Source organism: Phacochoerus africanus, chromosome X, assembly GCF_016906955.1.
Source record: "Phacochoerus africanus isolate WHEZ1 chromosome X, ROS_Pafr_v1, whole genome shotgun sequence".
NCBI classification, from domain to species: domain Eukaryota; kingdom Metazoa; phylum Chordata; class Mammalia; order Artiodactyla; family Suidae; genus Phacochoerus; species Phacochoerus africanus.
Genome location: NC_062560.1, coordinates 86,761,324 through 86,784,913, shown reverse-complemented (window position 1 = coordinate 86,784,913; position 23,590 = coordinate 86,761,324). Strand labels below are relative to the sequence as shown.

The 23,590-nt window shown below is 41.2% G+C and overlaps 1 protein-coding gene across 5 annotated transcripts in view; it reads left to right on the top strand.

Moving 5' to 3' along the window:
* TRMT2B (tRNA methyltransferase 2 homolog B) overlaps positions 1–23,590 on the top strand; it is a 102,680-nt gene that overhangs the window by 25,420 nt on the left and 53,670 nt on the right. Inside the window, exons 8-13 of one of the 5 annotated variants that reach the window (XR_007132785.1) lie at positions 348–442; positions 917–1,131; positions 1,295–1,396; positions 3,165–3,284; positions 3,514–3,613; positions 15,506–15,690. Coding sequence is in view for 4 of the 5 variants with exons in the window: in XM_047764297.1 (XP_047620253.1) it covers positions 348–442; positions 917–1,131; positions 1,295–1,396; positions 3,165–3,284; positions 3,514–3,613; positions 15,506–15,632 (759 nt within the window). In the remaining variant the exon portion in view is untranslated. Of the gene's footprint in view, positions 1–347; positions 443–916; positions 1,132–1,294; positions 1,397–3,164; positions 3,285–3,513; positions 3,614–10,098; positions 10,291–15,505; positions 16,661–23,590 lie in introns of those variants that run through there. The other 4 variants (XM_047764297.1, XM_047764300.1, XM_047764298.1 and 1 more) reach the window with 4 other exon arrangements.

Below are 23,590 nucleotides of genomic sequence, written 5' to 3'. Positions count from 1 at the left end.
TGGAAATTCCCAGGCCAGGGGTCGAATCCAGGCTGTAGCCACCGGCCAACACCAGAACCACAGCAACACCAGATCCCAGCCACCTCTATGGCCTATACCACACTTCACAGCAATGCTGGATCCTTAACCCATGGAGCAAGGCCAGGAACTGTACCCACATCCTCATGGATATTAGTCAGGTTCATTACCGCTGAGCCACAATGGGAACTCCTTAAGTGTTATTTCAATAAGATTTAAGCAATGTGCTTTCTTGTCTGACTGCTGCAGAGCTGATTACTATAGAGCTTGAAGAGAAAATATGTCAGAGATGCATTTTTACTTGACTCCTGATTTTGTGGTCTGGGCAGGAGGAGCTCTGTGTTCAGAAGGAGACTGTAAAGGAGTTTTTCACCAAAGGGCCAGGAGCGGTCTGTGACTTGACATCACTTTACTTCCAGGAGAGGTAAACCTGGGGCAGCCCAACAGCAAGCGGGAAGGTGATGGTGTGCTGTAGTCTGGCTTGCGGATTTCTGAGGCAGCATGTACCTCCATTCCCTGGGAGGGGAGCTCCTCCAGAGCTCTCAGGGCCATGCTGGGTCCTCCCTCTCCAACCAACCACTAGAGATAGATTCAATTCCAAAATGCTTGCTTTTTCTTCTTCTTCTTTTTTTTTTTTAGGTCTATACCCGCGGCATATGGAGGTTCCCAAGCTAGGGGTCTAATCGGAACTGTTGCTGCTGGCCTACACCACAGCCACAGAAACGCCAGATCTGAGCCATGTCTGTGACTTGCACCACAGCTCACGGCAATGCCATATTCTTAACCCACTAAGCAAGGCCAGGGGGAGAACTTGCAACCTCATGGTTCCTAGTTGGATTTGTTTCCGGTGCGCCATGATGGGAACTCTGAGATGCTTTCTCCTTTTGTTCTTTTCCAGTACCATGACCCGTTGTAGCCATCAGCAGTCCCCCTACCAGCTCCTGTTTGGGAAACCTCACATCTTTGAAGATCTCCTGGGCTTGAAGATCCGCATCTCTCCAGATGCCTTTTTCCAGATTAACACCGCTGGTGCAGAGATGCTGTATCGGACCGTGGGGGAGCTGAGTGGAGTGAACTCTAACACCATCCTCCTTGACATCTGCTGTGGGACTGGCAAGTGGCAGCTCAGGGCAGAATCTCTACCTACTCAGTTTATCTCCCCAACATCATCCGCCCTTGTAGCCGAGGGTGGGGAGGTGTGGGGGTGGTGCAGGCAATAACCTCGTTGGTTTAATCCCCTAAAATACCCTTTTCTTATTCTCTCTTACTTCTCCAGGTGTGATTGGCCTCTCTCTGGCTCAGTATACCTCCCAGGTCCTTGGGATTGAGTTGGTGGAACAGGCAGTAGAGGATGCCAGGTGGACTGCAGCCTTCAATGGTACACTGCTCACATTCTGGGGAGAAAATGAAGAGCCACAGAGTTTCCTGTGCTCTGGAGAGGGTTGTATGGCAAAGGGCATCTACTGTATCCACAACAGTGGGGAGGAAGGGAAGGTGTCCTGGAGTGGTCAGAGTTGGGTCCTGATGCTTTTCTAAAAGAGGCCCCAATAACTATGTTCTTTTTTGTCTTCTATCCAGAAGAGCCCGAGGGAAGAAACAAGTCTATCTGATAGGAAAGGAACTTGGCAAAGCTTGGGCTAAAATAGAAGAGCCTTATTGACCTTAGACTCATGAGGTATCATACATAGGATAATAGGTTTCAAACTATTTTTAGCAATAGGATTTTTTCTTCGAACAAAATCTTATGCCAAGCTGCAATGTAGAAAACAGATTTTCTTGTCCCCACTACCTCACCTCCAGACAACTCCTGAGGTTCCGTGTGAAAACCTCCAATATTGCAGAAGGAACACTTATGTCTATTTATTTATTTATTGAAGTATAGTTGATTGACAATGTTGTGTTGATTTTTGCTGTGATTCAGTTATACATATATGCTCTTTTTTTTTTTTTTCTTTTTATAGCCGCACCTGCAGCATATGGAAGTTCCCAGGCCAGGGAATGAATCAGAGCTGCAGCTGCAGGTCTGCACCACAGCCACAACAACACCGGATATGAGCCACATCTGTGACCAATGCCATAGCTTATGGCAATGCCTGATCCTTAACCCACTGAGCGAGGCCAGGGATCAAACATGCATCTTCACAGACACTATCTTGGGTTCTTAACCTGCTGACCCACAATGGGAACTCCCTCTTTTTTTATATTCTTTTCCATTATAGTTTATTATAGGATACTGAATATAGTTCCCTGTGCTATATGGTAGGACCTTTTTGTTTATCCATTCTGTATGTAATAGTTTGCATCTTCTAATCTCAAATTCCCTGTCCATCCCACTCCCTCCCACCTGCCCCCTGGCAACCACATCTGCTCTCCATGTCTGTTTTGTAGATAGGCTGGTATTTGTCTTTCTCTTTCTGACTTACTTCACTTAGTATGGGAATCTCTAGTTGTATCCATGTTGCTACAGATGGCATTATTTCGTTCTTTTCTATGGCTGAATAGTATTCCACTGTATGTACCACATCTTTCTTTATCTATTCATATGTCAGTGGATATTTAGGTTATTTCCATGAGCAGAGCACTTAAGTTAAAGTCAAGGTTCTTGGGAGTTCCTGCCATGGCTCAGCAATAATGAACCCAACTAGTATCCATGAGGATGTGGGTTCAATCCCTGGCCTCGCTCAGTGGGTTAAGGATCTGGCGTTGCCATCAGCTGTTGTATAGGTCACAGACATGGCTTGGATCTGGCATTGAGGCATAGGCCAGCAGCTGCAGCTCTGATTTTACCCCTCGCCTGGGAATGTCCATGTGACACAAGGTGTGGTCCTAAAATCAGAAAAAAAAAGTCAAGGTTCTCTTCTTGGTATAGGTCCTTATGTGCTACCTGAGTTGCTAAGTTGTAAAACAACATGTCTAGAGTCTCTCAAGCTGAGAAGCCTACTGAGTTATTGCAAAGGAAAACATGTTGGGAAAAAATGAAAAAGGCCCAAAAGCATTTCTTTCATTGTGATGCAGAAATATGCTAGATCCAAAGGGAAGATGGCAGAGCCCTCCCTGGTTTTTGTACATTTCTGTAAAGCTGAAGCTCCCCAACCCTAGTAGCTGGGCTTATGTTTTGAATTGTCATGTGGGCTTCTCTTCTGCAGGCATCACCAACTGTGAATTCCACACTGGTCGAGCAGAGAAGATTTTGCCACAGCTACTAAAATCAAAGGAAGATGGGCAGTTCATTGTTGCTGTGGTGAACCGAGCCCGGGCAGGACTGCGTAAGGATGAATAGCTTTCCTGCTGTAGAACTAGTTAGGTGTTCCCATGATGTCCACCAGCTATAGTCCCCCATTTCTACACCATGCTGAGGCTGCTCCGAGTGTGCTCTCTCTGAACCTGCTTTTCCTCTATTCCTAACCTGTCCTTTGGGCTCGTCAGTTGCGAGTTTGTGATAACCTGGACCATGATAGTTTCATTATATTAATAGCAATGTGTTTCTTCCTTCAGATTACCAGGTGGTTCAAGCCATTCGAAACTGCAGGGCAATCCGCACACTAGTTTTTGTTTCCTGCAAGCCCCATGGTGAAACCACAAGGAACATTATTGAGTGAGTCTTGACTTCTTTTTAAAATTATTTTTTCCTGATGAACAGAGTAATCCTGATCATGCAGAATGTGGAACATGTAGAGAAGTGTAAAGAAATAAAAAAAAAATCATTATACTACTATCAGTGCTAGAGATAACAGATGTAAAAAAAAAAAAAGCTAATTATAGGGCCAGGTAATACAGCACTCACATTGGATACCAAATTTAGGAGGATGTCCAAAATCTAAGTAACAAGGTACATTTTTAATGCAGTATTTTCAAAAATCAAAATTAGTCCAAAATATCTGTGATGAACAAAATGTTAACTTTAAAAAAAAAAAAGTTGAGATCCACTCCACTACTTGCTAAACCACACCTCACTCACCTTACTCTAATTCTGGCCCTAGTTCCAATAACACCATTTTTTTTTATTTTTAGGGCTGCACCTGAAGCATATGGAGGTTCCCAGGCTGGGGATAAAATTGGAGCTGAGCTGCTGGCCTACGCCACAGTCATGACAGTGCCGGATCTGAGCTGCATCTGTGACGTACACCTCAGCTTGCAGCAACGCTGGATCCTTAACCCTCTGAGTCAATAAAACTTTACTTATGAAAGCAGGCAGCCAGACTACAGGCCATAGTTTTACAATTTGATTTTCTAAATTATTGCATCAAAATATTGTTTCTCTTGACCACTGAGTTTTTGGCCTCCCGCTTCACTCTAGTTCTGGCCCTGGTCAATTATTTTGAGGTTTGAAATGTTTTCTTATAATCTCTCTCTCCTCTCTTCCTCTTCCCTTTCTTTCCTCTTCTCTCTCTCTCTTTTTACATAAGTAAAAACAATTTCTTTGTAATATTCAAACAACATAGGTGAATATAAAGTACAGATGATATACCTAGATGAAACAAGTGAGAATTAAAAGGAAACAAATTGAGCTTTCAAGTCACTGATCTGGGAAAAGAACAATAAAGCTAAAGAAAACTGAAGGAAAAAAATCAACATTTTAAAAATCCAGAAATTAATGAACTACAAAACAAGAAACCTATATACTTGTCAAATAAACCAGAAAGTGTTATTGGAAGAAGGAAATAAAATAAACCCAATCAAGGATATATAAAAAAATAAAGCCTTAAATGAGAAGAGCGTAACTATAGATATGACTAAATTTTAAAAATTATGTGTCGGAGTTCCCGTCGTGGCGCAGTGGTTAACGAGTCCGACTAGGAACCATGAGGTTGCGGGTTCGGTCCCTGCCCTTGCTCAGTGGGTTAACGATCCGGCGTTGCCGTGAGCTGTGGTGTAGGTTGCAGACACGGCTCGAATCCCGCGTTGCTGTCGCTCTGGCATAGGCTGGTGGCTACAGCTCCAATTGGACCCCTAGCCTGGGAACCTCCATATGCTGCGGGAGCGGCCCAAAGAAATAGCAAAAAGACAAAAAAATAAAAATAAAAATTATGTGAAAGTACTTTGTATAACTCCCAGTACATTTGAAAACCTAGATGAAATGGGAGATTTTTGGGGAGAATGCAAATGGCTAATACTAATGCTAGAAGCTATAGTAAACCTAAATGCACTAGTGCCCATGGGGAAAAATTGAAAGTTGTCAAAGAGCTTCTTCTAGTCAAAATAAAATCATGAGGGCCATATGTTTTCACACTCTTATTTCCTTGTCATGTCTTGCACACTCTTCCATTGTTCTTTATTCTTATTTTTCTTATGTAGTTTAAATATGTTTTTGGGAGTTCCCCGGAAGCTCAGTGGGTTAAGGATCCAGCATTCAGACTGCTGTGGCTTGGGTCACTGCTGTGGTGCAGGTCCTGTCCCTGACCCAGGAACTTCCGCATGCCACAGGTGTGGCCAGAAAAATATCTTTGAATATATGATGAAGGTGGCACCTTAAATCAATAGGGAACAAATAAACTATTCAATGGATGGTGGTGGACAAGTGGGTAGCCAAGGTGAAAAAATAATTGAATCTATATCTCATGCTGCAGACCAGGATAAATTACAGAAGAGTTAGAGATTTAAGTGTAAAAAGGGGAAATCATACATGTACCCTAGGAAATCATAGAATTTCTTTCTAATCCTAGAGCATAGATGTCCTTTCTAACTATGAAAATTCAGAAGCCATATAATAAAAGGTTGTTAAATTTGGCTACATTGAAAATTACTTCCTTTATTACACCATAGAACAGAAATGAATTCAAAATGGATCATAGAGCTAAATGTAGAGCTTGAAACATAGGAGTAAATTTTTGTGACATTGGGTTAGGCAAAGCTTTCTTAGATATGACATCAAAGACCCAAGTAACAGCAACAACAAAATATGTGTACAATTGGACATCATCAAAGTTAAAAAAAAAACTTTTTTGTCCTGCAATAACAAAATGTGTGTGTATAATTGAACATCATCAAAGTTAAAAAAAAACCTTTTTTTTTTTTTGCAAATGATACCATAGAGAAAGTGATGAGTTCATGCTGTGGCACAGTGGGTTAAGAACCTGACTGCAGCAGCTCGGGTTGCTGTGAAGGCATGAGTTCAATCTCTGTCCCGGTGCACTAGGTTAAAGGATTGCCTGGCCTGTGACATAGGTTGCAGCTGTGGCTCTGATTCGATCCCTGGCTCAGGATGAGTGCAGCCATAAAAAAAAAAGTGAAAAGTAAACCCATAGAATGGGAGAAAATCATTTACCTGATAAGGGACTGGTATCCAGAAGCCAGACACAAAAGGGCACATGTTACATGATTCCATTTATAGGAGATGTCCAGTGTAGGCAAAGCTCTAGAGAAAGAAAGTAGATTTGTGGTTCCCTAGGGCTGCAGGTGGGGGGTTTGGGGAGAAATGGGGAGTGACTGCTAAAGAGTTAATGAAAATATTCCAAAATTGAGTGTTGTGGTAGATGCATAATTCTGTGAATATACTGAAACCCACTTAACTGTATAAATGGTTGAGCTGTGTGCTATATGAATTATATTGCAATAAAACAGTTTGAAAAATCAATAGTTTGCCCAATAAAAAAGCACCAAAAAGCAAAGACAGGAGACAACGTACAAACTGGAAAAAAATAACTTGCAGTTCATATCACAAAGACTTTTTTTCCTTCATTGATAACAAACTCCTAGAAATTGATAAGAAAAAGAATAAGAACCCTAAGAAAAATGAACTCAAGATACAAAAAGAAAATAGAAATGTGTTTAAGAACCATGAAAGGATGTTCAGTCTCTTCTATTATAACGGAAATGTATCCTGAGATGCTACTTTTTATATCTCAGGTTGGCAAAAGTTCAAAGGTTTGATAATGCACTATTGGCAATACTATAGGGAAACATGAATTCTAAAAAATTACTGGTAAGAGTGTAAATTGACACTGTCCCCATGGAGGGAAATTTAGCAATATAGATTAAGATTAGAAATGTATATACCCTTAACCCAGTAATTCGATTTCCAAGGCTTTATCCTACAAATATACTGGCATACATGTAAAATGACATTTATTTGTATGTTGTAATATTGTAAAAGCAAATGATGAAATATTCTAAAAGTCCACCAGAGAGGAACTAGTTAAATCAAATATGCTACATCCATTCAATGTAATACCATGCTGTTATAAAAAAGAATGAAGAGGGAGTTCCCGTCATGACGCAGTGGTTAACGAATCCGACTAGGAACCATGAGGTTGCCGGTTCGGTCCCTGCCCTTGCTCAGTGGGTTAATGATCCGGCGTTGCCGTGAGCTGTGGTGTAGGTTGCAGACGCGGCTCGGATCCCGCGTTGCTGTGGCTCTGGCCTAGGCCAGTGGCTGCAGCTCCGATTGGACCCCTAGCCTGGGAACCTCCATATGCCGCAGGAGCGGCCCAAGAAATAGCAACAACAACAATAACAACAACAACAACAACAACAAGACAAAAATAAATAAATAAATAAATAATAAAAAACAAAAAAAAGAATGAAGATGTTCTCTGTTTACTGATGTGGAAAGATCTCTAAGGTATGTTATTTTTGTTAATACCTTTATTGCGGTATAATTCACATATAAAATGCATCCTTGGAGTTCCTGTTGTGGCGCAGCAGAAACCAATCCAACTAAGAACCATGAGGTTGTGGGTTCGATCCCTGGCCTTGCTCAGTGGATTAAGGATCTGGCATTGCTGTGAGCTGTGGTGTAGGTCGCAGATGTGGCTTGGATCCTGCATTGCTGTGGCTGTGGCGTAGGCTGGCAGCTGTAGCTCCAATTTGACCCCTGGCCAGGGAACCGCCACATGCCTTGGGTGCAGCCCTAAAAAGCTAAATAAATAAATAAATAAATAAATAAATAAATAAATAAATAAATAAATAAATAAATAAATAAATAAAATCATTGCAGTTCCCACTTAAAAATAAAATAAAATTCATCCTTAATTAAAATGTTCAATTCAAAGGTTTTTGGTACATGCTCGGACTTGTGCAGCCATCACTTCTGTCTAATTATGAACATTTTCATCACTCTAAAAGAAACCCTGCACCTCTCATCAGTCACTCCCCATTTTTCCCCAACCCCCTGGCCCTAGGCAGCCACTAGTCTACTTTCTGTCTCCATGAATTTACCTATTATACACAATTCATACAAATAAAGTTCTTTGCAAACATAGTCCTTTGCATCTAGCTTCTTTCTCTTAGCATGATGTTTGCAAGGTTCATCTGTGCTGTAGCATGTATCAGCGCTTCATTTCTTTTTATGGCTGAATAATATTCCATTCGGTGGATATACTGCATTTTACACTCATCAGTTGATGGACATTTAGGTTGTTTCCACCTTTTGGTTATTATGAATAATGTTACTGTGAACATTCGTGTGTACAAGTTTTTGTGGGGACAAGTTTTCATTTCTCTTGGATATATACCTAGTAGTTGAATTGCTGGGTCATATGGTAACTATTTCAACCTTTTGAGGAACTGCCAGACTGTTTCCTTTTTTTTTCATTTTTTATTTTAATAATTTCTATTTTTTTCCATTATACCTGATTTACAGTGTTCTGTCAATTTTCTACAGTACAGCAAGGTGGCCCAGTCACACAGACACATATACATTCTTTTTGCTCACATTATCATGCTCCATCCTAAGTAACTATGTATAGTTCCCAGTGCTATACAGCAGGATCTCATTGCTTATCCATTCCAAAGGCAATAGTTTCCATCTATTAATGCCAAATTCCCAGTCCATCCCACTCCACCCCTTCCCCTTGGCAACCACATAGACTGTTTCTTTTTTAAAATTTAAATTAAAAATTTTTTTTTTTGCTTTTTAGGGCCACACCCACAGCATATGGAGGTTCCTAGGCTAGGGGTCGAATCGGAGTTGTAGCTGCTGGCCTATGCCAGAGCCACAGCAACACAGCATCTGAGCCATGTCTTTGACCTACACCACAGCTCACGGAAACGTTGGATCCTTAACCCACTGATCGAGGCCAGGAATTGAACCTGCATCCTCATGGACACTAGTCAGATTTGTTAACCACTGATTCATGAAGGGAACTCCCAGACTATTTTGAAAGTGGTTACCCCATCTTACATCCCCTCCAGTAGTATATGAGTATTCCAATTTCTTTATGTCATTGTCGATTCAATTATTGTCAATTACTATCTGTTTTTTAAAAACTTATATACATTCTAATGAGTGAGAAGTGGTATCTCCTTGTAGATTTTTTTTTCAGCTGCACCTGCAACATGCCAAAATTCCCAGGCCAGGGATTGGACCTGTGCTATGGCAGTGACCCGAGCCACAGCAGTGATAATGCCCGATCCTTAATCCACTGAGCCACCAGGGAACTCCTTGTGTTTTTTTGTTTTGTTTTGTTTTTTGCTTTTTTATTTTTAGGGCCACACCCATGGCATATGGAGGTCCCCAGCTAGGGGTCAAATCGGAGCTACAGCTGCCAGCCTACGCCACAGCCACAGCAACAGCAACGCAGGATCCAAGCCACATCTGTGACCTACAACATAGCAATGCCAAATCCTTAATCCACTGAGCAAGGCCAGGGATCGAACCTGTAACCTGGTGGTTACTAGCCTGGTTCGTTTCTGCTGTGCCACAATAGGAACTACTCTTTTTTTGTTTTTTGTCTTTTGTCTTTTTAGAGCCACACCTGGGGCATATGGAGGTTCCCAGGCTAGGGGTCGAATTGGAGCTGTAGCTGCTGGCCTACACCACAGCCACAGTAACACCAGATCCAAGCCATGTCTGTGACCTACACCACAGCTCACAGCAATGCCGGTTCCTTAACCCACTGAGTGAGGACAGGGATGGAACCTGCATTCTCATGGACACTAGTCGGGTTTGTTAACCACTGAGCCATGATGGGAACTTCCTTCTTGTGGTTTTGATTGCATTTCCCCATGGCTAATGATACTGAGCATTTTTTTGTTATGTTTATTGGCCATTTATGTATCTTCTTTGGAGACCTGTCTAGATCTTTTGCCCATTTTTCAGCCGGGTTGTCTTTTTTTTATTAATTTTTTTTTCCTTTTCAGCTGTCCCTGTGGCATATGGAAGTTCCTGGACCAGTGACTGAATCCAAGCCAGAGCTGTGACCTACAGCTGCAGCAACACCAGGTCCATAACTCACTGTGCTAGGCCAGGGATCAAACCCGCATCTCCATAGAGACCAGCTGGATCAGTAACCCACTCTGCCACAGTGGGAACTCCCTGGGTCATCTTCTATTTTGGGGTCTTAAGAATTCTTTTTTAAATTCCAGGATACAAGTTTCTTATCAGATACATGATTTGCAAAATTTTTTTCCCATTCTGTGGGTTGTCTGTTTGCTTTTTTTGACATTATCCTTTGAAGCACAAGATTATTTAATTTTGAAGATGTCTAGTCTTTTTGTTTGTGGCTTCTGATTTTGGTTCTAAGGTATGTTACTAAGTGGAAATAGCAAGTTGTGCAGAATTGTTTATATAATAGTAAATGATCTGTGAAAATGGACAATGGATGGAGAGAAGAATATTGATTTGTGTTTGCTGAAAATGCTTAGAGTAACTGGTAGGGTTTATAAGAAACTGGTAATTGTAGTTATCTGTTGTGTGGGAAACTGCAGGGTTGGGAGTCAAAGGTGGGGAGGAAATTTCACTATATACCTTTTTTGTTTTGTTTTGTTTTCAGGGTGGCACCCGCAGCACATGGAGGTTCCCAGGCTAAGGGTCTAATCGGAGCTGTAGCCACCAGCCTATGCCACAGCCACAGCAACGCGGGATCCGAGCTGTGTCTGCAACCTACACCACAGCTCACAGCAACGTTGGATCTGTAACCCACTGAGCGAAGCCAGGGATTGAACCCACATCCTCATGGATGCTCAGATTCGTTTCCACTGTGCCACAACAGGAAATCCCCTATATCCCTTTCTATTTGTTTCACTTTTGAATAAAATGAAATATTTATTTTGCGAAACAATAGATTAAAAAACAACACGTGAGAGTAAACCTAGGATGCTGCTTACACTCAGACTGAGTAAAACAGTAGCTAACCATGGCCTCAAAAAAGGCAAGAAAAATTTATTTTGAAAAGACAGTATGTACATATGGTAGAAAAAATTCAAATGCGGTGAATAATGAATCTTCTTATTCCTGGCTCTGAGTCCTTCAGATGTCATCACTCTTACCAGTTTCTTGTGTAGCCTACCAGAAATATTCTGTGTGTGTGTGTTTGTACACCCCTCTCTTATCTTTTTTTAACAAATAGAAATAGACTATAAACACTGTTCTGATGGACCTAGAGATTAACATACTAAGTGAAGTCAGACAGAGAAAGACAAATACATGGTATCGCTTATATATGAAATCTAAAAAGATTTAAAATGAATATATATACTAAACAGAAACAGACTCAAACATAGAAAACAAACTTATGGTTACCAAAGGGGGTAACGGGGGTGGGAGGGGGGAGATAAATGAGGAGTTTGGGATTAACATGTACACTATATTATATATAAAATAGGTAAACAATGGGAGTTCCTGCTGTGGCACAGTGGGTGATCTGGCTTTTCTCCCTGGAGAAGCTGGTTTGATTCTCAGCCTGGAACAGGGGGTTAAGCATCCAGGATTGCTGCAGCTGTGGCGCAGGTTGCAGCTCTGGCTCTGATTTGATCCCTGGCCTGGGAACTTCGCTATGCTACAGGTGTAGCAATAAGAGGGAAAAAAAAAAAGGTAAACAATAAGGACCTACTGTATAGCACAGGGAACTATACTCAATATCTTATAGGGAACTATACTCAGTATCTTTGCTGTACACTTGAAACTAACACAACATTGTAAATTAACTAGGGGTTCTTACTGTGGCTCAGCGGGTTAAGAACCTGACTGGTATCCCTGAGGATGTGGGCTCGGTCCCTGGCCTTGCTCAGTGGCTTAAGAATCAGACGTTGCTGCAAGCTGCAGTATAGGTCGCAGACGTGACTTGGATCTGGTGGCAGCTATAGCTCTGGTTCAGTCACTGGCCTGGGAACGTCCATATGCTGCAGGAGCGGCCCTAAAAACAAAACAAAAAATAAACTATACTTCAATTTAAAAAATTTTTAAAACCATTGTTCTACACCATGCATGTCACTCAACAGTAGATTTTGGAGGTGGTTCTACAGTAGTATAGAATCTGCATCAATACTTAGAGGACTACTTAGTTTATAAAATAGGCTGTATAATTTTAATATACATGTCATTTAATTTGTCTCTTGGTAATGAATTTTAAGGTTGTTTCTATACTGTTGATACCACAGTGTTGCAATGAATATCCTTGTATGCATATATCTTTGCATTTTTGTGCAGTGTTTATGTGATTAATAAGTATTGTGATAGTATATACATTAGATAAATCCCTGATGTGGAATTGCTGGGTTAAAGGATGTGTGCTCTTAACATTTTCATGTATGTACTAACAGAGCTCTAGAATCAACTTATCAAAAATATTCTTTTGGGCTTGTGATCAGAAGTACAGTGAAAATATTAATTCATTTAAGGAGAATTGAAATCTTTACAGCATTTTTTTCTGTGCAGACATGTGACTTGACTCTTCAGTTACTCCAGGCTTATGTAATTCTCTAAAAATACGTAATTTTTTTCCTTTTTTTGTTTTGTTTTGTTTTGTTTTTTGCTTTCTTTTTTGGCCACCCCATGGCATATGGAGTTCCCAGGCCTACCTACACTGCAGCTGTGGCAACGCTGGATCCCTAACCCACTGTGAATTGAACTTGTGTCCCAATGCTTCAGAGACACTGCTGATCCTGTTTCACCACAATAGGAACTCCCATACATATTTTTTTTAAGATTAATACAAGAGGAATTCCCGTTGTGGATCAGCGGTAACAAACCTATCTAGTATCTACAAGGATGCGGGATCGATCCCTGGCCTCACTCAGTGGGTTAAGGATCTGGCATTGCTGTGGCTGTGGTGTATGTAGGCCAGCAGCTGCAGCTCTGATTCAACCCCTAGCCTGGGTGTGGCCTCGGGTGTGGCCCTAAAAAGCAAAAAATAAAAAGGTCCATACAAGATATTATAAAGTTTTTATTGCTATTATGAGTAGGACCATTTTTTTATAGCCATACTGGCAGCATATTGAAGTTCCTGGGCTGGGTATCGAATCGGATTTGCATCTGCAGCCTATGCCATAGCCATAGCAATAATGGATACAAGCTGCATCTGTGAGCTACACCACAGCTGCGGCAACATGGATCCTTAACCCACTGAACAAGGCCGGGGATGGAACCCACATCCTCATGGAGACAGTGTCAGGTCCTTAACGCACTGATCCACGAGGGGAACTTGAATGGGAACTTTTTCATGATATTTTCTAACTAGTTATGGTCAATTTTGTATCCAGGTACCTATTCGTTTATTAGTTTTCCAGTTGATTCTGTTGCATTTTTCCCCCTTTTTTGGCTGCCCCGAGACATATAGAGTTCCTGGGCCAGGGATCAAATGCAAGCCAGAGTTGCTACCTATGCCACATCTTTGGCAATGCCAGATCCTTAACACCCTCTGCTGGGGTGGGGTTCGAACCTGCATCCCTGCCACTGCAGAAACATGTTCATCCCCTTGCACCACAGCTGGATCTCCAATTCTCTGGCATTTTATTGGTAGCTGGCCATATGATCCCCATATAAAAACAATTTTGTCTCTCTCCTTACAATATCTTTTTTTTTTCTTATTACATTGGATAAGAAGATGTTCCACTGTAGGAGTGATAGTGAGTATCTTGTCATGTTCCTAATTTTAATGGGACAGTGCTATTGAAACTGCTGAGTTTTAGCCAGGGAAACAAGAACTCTTATGCTTTGTTAGTTTGAGTGTAAATTAGTACAGCCTTTTAAAAAAAATGATTGCTTAAATGATTTTCTTTCTTTTTTTAAAACTGTATCGTTGATTTGCAATATTGTGCCAATTTTGCCCTACATTAAAATGACCCAGTCATACATATATATACATTCTTTTTTTTTCATATTATCTTCTGTCATGGTCTATCCCGAGAGATTGAGTATAATTCCCTGTGCTATAGAGTAAGATCTCATCTCTTACCCATTCTGAATGTAATAGTTTGCATCTATTAACCCCAAACTCCCAGTCCATCCCACTTCTTCCCTCATCCCCTTGGCAACCACAAGTCTGTTCTCTATGTCTGTGAGTCTGTTTCTGTTTTGTAGATAGGTTCATTTGCACCATATTTTGTTTATTTCTTTTCTTTTTAGAGCTGCACTCACAGCATATGGAAGTTCCCAGGCTAGGGGTCAAATCGGAGCTATAGCTACTGGCCTACGCCACAGTCACAGCAATTCGGGATCCAAGCCACGTCTGCGACCTACACCACATCACCAGATCCTTAACCCACTGAGCGAGGCCAGAGATCAAACCTGTACCCTCATGGATACTAGTCAGATTCATTTCCACTGAGCCATGACAGGAACTCCCACTTGTGCCATATTTTAGATTCCACAGATAAGTGACATCATGTGGTATTTGTCTTTTTCTGATTTACTTCACTTCGTATGAGAATCTCTAGTTCCATCCTTGTTGCTGCAAATGGCATTCCATTTTTATGGCTGAGTAGTATTCCATTTTTTAACAACAGTTTAAAATATTTTAGGGGCTGTAAAATCATACAGGCCCTTCAATTAATCAGTTCCACTAAATAGCAAAAAAAAAAGTATGCAAAGATATAACTTTCAGAATATTCACGAAGGGACTTTTTAAAGTAGTGAAAGGTTAAAAACAACTTATATTTCCAGTAGCAAGGAGTTGGATAAATAAATTATGTTACAGTTATTTAATGAAATACCATATAACCAATAAAAGTGAGGTAACTCCATTTATTATAGTGGAGAGATAGTCATGATGGATTATTAAGTGAAGAAACTGTTGTAAAGCATTATGCATATATATATAAAGTGTGAATGTCACTCTAAGAAACTAGTTTAAGTATGCATAGTTGGAAAGATATATCCTGAGAAGTAAGCAGTTTTGTTAGAAGTTTTGTTCTCATTTTTACTTGGAATAAGGGGAAAAGTAATGTGCTTTGAAAAAATTTAGTAGAATAGTTTAATTCAGTAATATATATTAATTACCAATTGTGTTTAAATCATACAGAAAAACATATGACTGAAATCCCTAGGTCCATTCATCATTGAATTCCTTCTCTGTGTCACACCCTGGGAACATAAGAGATTTGAAAAATAAGCAGTTTTTGCCTCATTTCTGCCCTCAAAAGATTCTACTCCAATGAGGAAGATGGTTAAAAACAACCCAGGTGGTTTCATTAAATATGATAAATGCATGTTATAGAGAGAAACACAGGGGGCTGTGGGAACACAAAGGAAGGGCTTAAATTTTAAGGAATTGTGTTCCCATAGGTTCTCCTTGGTTTATGGAACTGATATCATGATCTGTTTCTACAGGCTGTGCTGTCCTTCAAACTCTGCTAAGAAGCTCCTTGGGGAGGCTTTTGTCCTGAGACAAGCCGTACCCGTGGATCTGTTCCCCCACACCCCTCACTGTGAGCTGGTGCTCCTCTTCACTCGATAAGAAGTCTCCTACAAGCCTGCACGATCTTTGTTAAGGCTGAAGTATCAGTACCTTCCAGGTTTGGCATTTGCTGCATCTCAGACTCTGAGACCATTACTGGGGAAACCAATCTTTGGATCCTTGGAAGAGTATAGTTAAGCCTCCTGTCTGAGGCAGATTTATAACCTTAGTTGTCAGGTTTGCTGGCTCTCATGCCTTTTTGCCTGGTTATGACTGCTCCTTAGCCCTGGATCTAGACTGTTCCTTCCTCTTTTTTTTTTTTTTTTGTCTTTTTGCTATTTCTTGGGCCACTCCCACGGCATATGGAGGTTCCCAGGCTAGGGGTCTAATCGGAGCTGTAGCCACCGGCCTATGCCAGAGCCACAGCAACACGGGATCCGAGCCGCGTCTGCAACCTACACCACAGCTCACGGCAACGCCGGATCGTTAACCCACTGAGCAAGGGCAGGGACCGAACCTGCAACCTCATGGTTCCTAGTCAGATTCGTTAACCACTGTGCCATGACGGGAACTCCTGTTCCTTCCTCTTGCAGTCAACTTGCCATGTCTCCTAGTTTATGGTCTAGTGTCCTCAGTCTGGCTCTGCCAGTGGTGAGGTGACAAGTGAGCTTTTCTCTGCAGTTGGTCATAATTTCACATTGACTCAGGTCTCTGTATTTGCCCAGAGATTTTACTAAATATGTTCTGCATTCATGAAGTAGCCAAGGATTAGAGCTAGAAACAAGTCTAGCTCTTTTAAAAAGCATAGTGAGCTATGGAGTGATTGCATGATCTCAGTAACCAATTCCTTTGGGTTTTCTAGGCTTTGAGGCTTCTAGAACAGCCTATAAAATGTGGTTACTCCTACTCCCAGCACCAGTTAGCTCTCTCACCTGTGGAAGGAGAAGTGGTGTAGTAGAGAGACCCTATGGGAAGGGAGAGCTTCAAAGATGAGATCGAATACCTATATTTGTGCTATGTAGTATGAAGGCAGAAAGCTCCAAAATCCCCTAATGATCCAGTATAATAAACTGGATATTGAAACTGACCTTCTCTAGTCATGATTTCTTCAACCCTAGAGTTGTTTTTGGATACTTGCCCAATTATTTAGATTATGTTTTGAATCTTAACAGCCTAAGGATGTGTAACTTAGCAAGCATTGCCTGATTTACAAAATGATGCCAGGTTAACTAGTATTTTTAATTCTTCCCAATTCTGAATACCTCTAGAGAAACCTCTTTCTCAGAAAAATATGGCTTTTAAAACAACTAAATAAATACCCATTTTTAAGAAATACTAGAAGGAAATCATCTTTAAAAAGTGTTGATTAATGGTAGATAAGTTTTATTTTTATTTTTTGTCTTTCACTTAATGTAAATAATATTTTTATAACTTAAACATTTTAATGTAAAGCATAAATGTAAAGCGACTTTTATTTTCTCTCCTCCTTTGTTCCCTATATCTGTAAATGACAGTGCCACCTATAAATTATCTAAGCTGGAAGCCAGAGTTATCTTTCTCATTCTTTTTTAATCTTTTTTCTTTTGCCTGTGGCATATGGAAGTTCTGGGGTTTGGGATTGAACCTGAACCCACACTGCTGCAGTGACAATGCTGGATCCTTAACCCATTGTGCCACAAGAAAACTCCATCTTTCTCCTTCTCACATCCAACTACCTACAAGGTAGATCCCATCTGGATATCTTCTCAGTACTCTGAACTCAACATATCTGATGCTTCACATCTTTCCCCCAAACCTGTTCTTGCCCCAGCATTTCCAATCTTGATGAGTATACCAATCTGTTCACTCACTCAAACCAGAAGCCTGGGAATTATATCCGAGTCTTTCTTCTCCTGCAACCCCTGCCCATATTCTGTGGATCACCAAGTCTCCATTCCTGCAGGTTACCATCATCTCTCACTGAATTTATTACCAAAAGGACCATCTTCCCAACTGATGCTGCTATACTCACTCTTGCCTCCATCCATTCCACTGTCTACAGTCAGAATGAGTTTTCTAAAATGCCATTTTCATTGTACTTCTCCAGTGCTTGAACCATTGGCTTCTTATGGCTTTAAAAATAAAGTCCCATACTCTTCATGTAGTCTCAAAGCCCCTTCATAATCTGAGTAGCCTCATTTTTCTATGTACATTGAGTTCTTTTCCCTGAAAAAGACAAGTTTCTTCCATTCTGGTCCTTTCCATGTTCTGCTTCCTCAGCTTGGGATGTGCTTTTTTTCTTCTGGCTAACTCATCTGTCTTGAACTATTCCCTAAGGAATAGCTAATGAATAAATATAGGGTTAGCTGTAGATAATCAGCTTCTGATAATTCTCTTAGTATCATATAAGTAAGATGATTTTAAAGTTATGCTTTCATCATTTTAATAATGAAAACCTTTAAACATACAAGAAAGTTGAAAGAATGATACAGTGAACACCAGTATGTCCATCCATGTCCATGATTCAACAAATGTGAACATTTTGTCATATTTGCTTTATCTGTGTGTGTATCTTTTCTTTGATAAATCATTTGAAAGTAAGTTGTAAACACCATGACATTTCACCTTTAAATACCTCAGCATAGATGTTCTAAGTATAGGGCATTTTTCTACTTAACCATAATACCATAAACCTAGCTAAAAAATTTTTTTACCATTACCTTGCTGATTTTTTTTTCCTTGTTACACCAAGCCTGCAACATATGGAAGTTCCCAAACTAAGGGTTCAATTGGAGCTGCAGCTGCTGGCCTGTACCACAGCCATAGCAACACCAGATCTGAGCCATGTCTGCAACCTACACCACAGCTCACAACAATGCTGGATCCTTAACCCACCTGAGCGAGGCCAGGGATTAAACCCATATCTTCATGGATACTAGTCAGGTTCATTACCACTAAGCAACAGCAGGAACTCCTAGTACCTCACTGATCTTTTCTAACATGAGATATTATCCAGTCCAGTGCTTCCTAAGGTATGGTTTTTGGACTGCTTGATGGTTCATAGGGAGATAAGAAGCTTGCACTAGAGAGTATGTTAGGGCGCCACATCCTTCATTGGGAGAATTTTGTTACCAAAAATGTGTCAGCCAGATTAAATAGTGTGCTTAGTGACATAGTTCATTTACATCTGTGGGCTGGCTGAGTAGCACTGTTCCATTTTCAGATTTCCCCATTCAGTCCTCGAATGTCTTTTATGGCCAGTTCACATGTTGCATTTGAGTGTGGCTTTTCTTTAGGCTCTTTTAATCTAGAATAGTCTCCCTACTTTTTGTGAATGGCACTGACTTTTAGAGACCAGGTCTGCTCCCCTTATGAATCTGTCCTAGTTTTCCTGGGACTCTCCAGGTTTGACACTGATCCTGCATCCTGGACCGCCCTCATTCCTGGGCAAACCAGCTTGGTTTGTTTCCTTATGATAGGGTTTAGCTTCCTCTTCCAGCCCCTGAATTTCCTATAAACCAGAGGTGGTTGGATCTAGAGGCTTGATTAGGCTCAGTATTGATAAGAATTCTTCATAAATAATGCTGTGTACTTTATGTAGAATTCCATAAAGAGGCACATAATGTCACTTGTCTACTCTTAGTAAAGGTGATGGTTAAGGTGGTGGCCCTCAAAACTCTCCAAGTAATTTTCTAATTAACAAGAAATCTGGGGTGTTACCTTGGTACCATGTGACTGTCCTGTTCCATAGTAATCTCTCATCTAAAACCCAGAACAGAGGGTTAAGAATCTGGCATTGCTGCAGCTTCGGCATAGGTCACAAATGAGGCTGGGATCCGATCCCTGGCCCGGGAACTCCAAAAAGAAAAAAAATCAGCATCCATCAATTACTGTTTCCTGACTCAGTATTTATTTATCTTTTTTGTTGTTGCTTTCTTTTTAGGGCTGTACCTGTGGCATATGGAAGCTCCAAGGCTAGGGGTCGAATCAGAGGTGCAGCTGCCGGCCTACTCTACAATCACAGCAACATAGGATCTGAGCTTCATTTATGACCTACACCACAGCTCTTAATCTACTGAGCGAGGCCAGGGATTGAACCCATGTCCTCATGGATATTAGTCAGGTTCATTACCGCTGGGCCACGACAGGAACTCCTGTTTTTCTAATGTTATTGTATTTTATTTATTTTTGTTTTTCTAATTTTGAAAATGTATTTCTTGACTTCATGATTTAATTGAGGGTTGCAGAATGGTGATTTCCGAATTCTGTCATCCAAACTGCATTTCTTAGCCAACATTCTTCTGTAAAGATGAGCTTTTTCTCATCTGTAGGATATGAATCAAAAAGGCCGGGTAGGATTTCTAGCCTGCATGAGGACGCAGGTTCGATCCCTGGCCTCGCTCAGTGGGTTAAGGATCCAGTGTTGCCATTAGCTGCGGTGTAGGTCGCAGACGTGGAACTGCTCCCAAGAGGTAAGCACCGGAGGTGGCCAGAACGTATGCGATTTTGTTGAGGGGTGGACACACGGCTAAGCACACATTTTTATAGAAGGTTGCTGCTAGTCACGAGGAACAGGCATCTTGGCTAATGGTTTTAATACTTTTCTAAGTATGAGGAGATGTGAGATTCTGGGTTCATAAAAATGTTGCCTAAAAATATCTAACGATCTGTGGGCCTATTCTGCCTGTTTTCCCAGAGAAGAGTGCCTCATCCCTGATCTTTACCTTGAATTCCTTTTAGGGTGTACGGTAGGTAGAACTGGGTGGTGGGCAACATTCTTTGTTTTACAGTTGCAACATTTGAATCACCTGGTGACCTTTTAAAATTAATTATTTTTTTTTAGGGCCGTAGCTGCAGCATATGGAAGTGCCCAGGCCAGAGGTTGAAGTTCCCCAGGCCAGGGGCTACCTGCCTATGCCAGAGCCACAGCAACACCAGATCCAAGCTTCATCTGTGACCTACACTGCAGCTTTTTTAATTTTTAAAAATTTGTTTAATTACTCAAATGAATTTATCACATCTGTAGTTGTATAATGATCATAACAATCTGATTTCACAGGATTTCCATCCCACAGCCCAAGCACATCCCCCCACCCCCCAAACTGTCTCCTCTGGAGACCATAAGTTTTACACTGCAGCTTTGTGGCAACACTGGATCCTTAACCCCCTGTGCGAGGCCGAGGATCAAACCCGCATCCTCATGGATACTATTCTGGTCCTTAACTCACTGAGCCACAACAGGAACTCCCACCTGGTGACCTTTTAAAACAGATTCCTGGACGTTCCCATTGTGGCTCAGTGAGATACGAACCTGACTAGTATCCCATGTTTGACCCCTGGCCTCCCTCAGTGGTTTAAGGATCCCGTGTTGCTGTGAGCTGTGGTGTAGGTTGCAGACACGGCTCAGATCCAGCGTTGCCATGATTGTGGTGTAGGCCGGCAGCTGCAACTCCGATTCCACCCCTAGCTTGGGAACTTCCATATGCCACAGGAGTGGCCTTCAAAAGCAAAAATAAATAAATAAATAAACTAGAGATTCCTGGGCGTCATCCCCTCAGAGACTGATTTAATTTGCTTTCAGTGTAGCGCTAGCATCATTATTTTAAAAGGTCCCTAGGAGTTCCCATCGTGGCACTGCGGAAATGAATCCGACTAGGAACCATGAGGTTGCGGGTTTGATCCCTGGCCTTGCTCAGTGGGTTAAGGATCTGGCGTTGCTGTGGGCTGTGGTGTAGGTCGCAGATGCAGCTTGGATCCCCCGTTGCTGTGGCTCTGGCGTAGGCCGGTGGCTACAGCTCCGATTAGACCCCTAGCCTGGGAACCTCCATATGCCACAGGAGCAGCCCTATAAAAGGCAAAAAAAAAAAAAAAAAAGACAAAGAAATAAATAAAAAATTAAAAAATAAATAAATAAAAGGTCTCCAGATGACTCTTTGTAGGTAAGGATGAGAATCATGGTCTAGGGATTTTGTTCTTCCATGCCCAATGTCTGGCTCAATGAATAAACATGCACATCAAGTTGCAGATAAAAACTAACTAGTTGGGTACTATGTTGGCCAAATAGCTTGCCTTTCTGCTTCCTCCTTGTTTATGCCCATGAAGAGTCTCTGAGCAATGGTTTGCAGTCCTTTTCATCCTTTAATGCACTTTACCATTCTTTCTGCAGTTATTTTGGTGGGTGTAGTGGAAAGTGAGGCTTAGATAACATCAGTTACAGTAATACTTGACAAGTCTGAAAATAGACCCTCATACATGGCAAGAGAAAAGTGAGCTTATTTTAATATTAAAGTAAGACAGTTGTTCTAAGGGTTTGTCTTCAGCCTGGTTTCCTACCAGTCTTCTAGAACTGACTTCTCTGGGAGTTCTCCTGTGGGTCAGCAGATTAAGGATCTGGTGTTGTCACTGCAGCAGCGTGGGTCTCTGCTGTGGTGTGGGTTCAGTCCCTGACCTGGGAACTTCCACATGCTACAGGCACAGACAAAAAAGAAATAATAGAACTGACTTCTCATTAGGCTTATTTTAGAGTTGCTGAACCTCTGAATGCAAATCTTGCTATTATGCTTATTGCAGGGGTAGAGTTGCACCTAAGGCTGTGCTTCCCAGTTTTGGCTATACTTTGGACTCCTTTGGGAGAAGTTCAGAAAATCCTGGTTCCTGGCAGTTGGGCATCACCCTCAGATCTCATTTTATTGGTCTGGGATGTGGTCCAGGTATCCTGGATTTTTCAAAGACTCCCCCAGGGTGATTCTAATGCACAACCAAGGTTATGATCTTCTATTTAGGGCTGTGGTTCCCAAACTTGTCTGTATATTATAAAATCCCCTGGGGCTCTTTTAAAACTTCCAAAACCCAAACCATACCCCCGGATCAATTAAATCATCACACTCTCTGGGGGTAGGACACAGACATTGGTAATTTTGAAGTTTTCCCAGTGATTCTCATGTGCAGCCAGCATTGAAAACCGCAGGGTTAGTTTTTGATGGTTTGGAGGTTGGGAGAGAGGAGAATGATTGTCATTTGCTGAAATTTAAGTCTTCCAAAACTTCACTTTCAAAATCACATTGCCAGTTTATAATTTACACGGTCATCATTGTCATTTTTCTAAGAAATGTATTTCAAAATGGCATGCCCATAAAGTACAGTCATGAACCAAATGAAGCTCCCTTAGAGTTCACTGATTAATGCAAGTGCAAAAGGACAGTTGAAATGGAGTATAATTATTATGTCCCAGACTTTAAAAATTTCCATTGGCTGATTTGAGTCCATCATTATATGTATATGCACATTGTATTTCCCATTGTTTCTCCTCAAAGGAGACTAAGTGGGGTGGCAAGACCCAGAGCCACAAAATGGAGAAACACGTCAATATCATCAAGTCCATTCCTAACTGTTAGGGATCCTCAAGGTACATGATGAGAAGTATTTCCTCTAAGGACCTAAAAAATGAATTTAAATATTTAAAGATGTTAGGATTCACTGCTTGCATTTACTGATCACCCTTCCTTGTGACCAATCCAAGGAATTTCTGAGAAGAAAGGGCTGTTACATAGCTGTTTAATGGTCTCCCTTCTTCAACGAAACTGTAAGATTTGAAGGAATGAGGGCTGTTCATTGCTGTATTTAGTGTCTGAAATGTAGCAGGTGCTCAGAGAAGCACACTGGCCAAGATGACCAGCTTTGGAATCAGGCTGACCTACCCTTGAATCCTGGCTCCATCACTTACAGGCTGTGTGACCTTTGGTGAGTTACTTAACCTCATCAATCTTCTGTTCCCTGCCCCTCTTCTTGTAAAAGAAGGGTAATAATAATAGTACTTACCTCATGGGATTGTTGTGACCCATTCAGTGAAAAAGTATATGTAAAGCAGTTTGCAAATTGCCTGGCACATAATCGGCATGGATTAAGGGGGAGTTATTCTTTTTTAAAATTTATTTAAGTATAGTTGATTTATAATGTTGTGCCAATTTCTGCTGTATAGCATAGTGACCCAGTCATACATATATATATATACATTCTTTTTCTCATACTACCTTCCATCA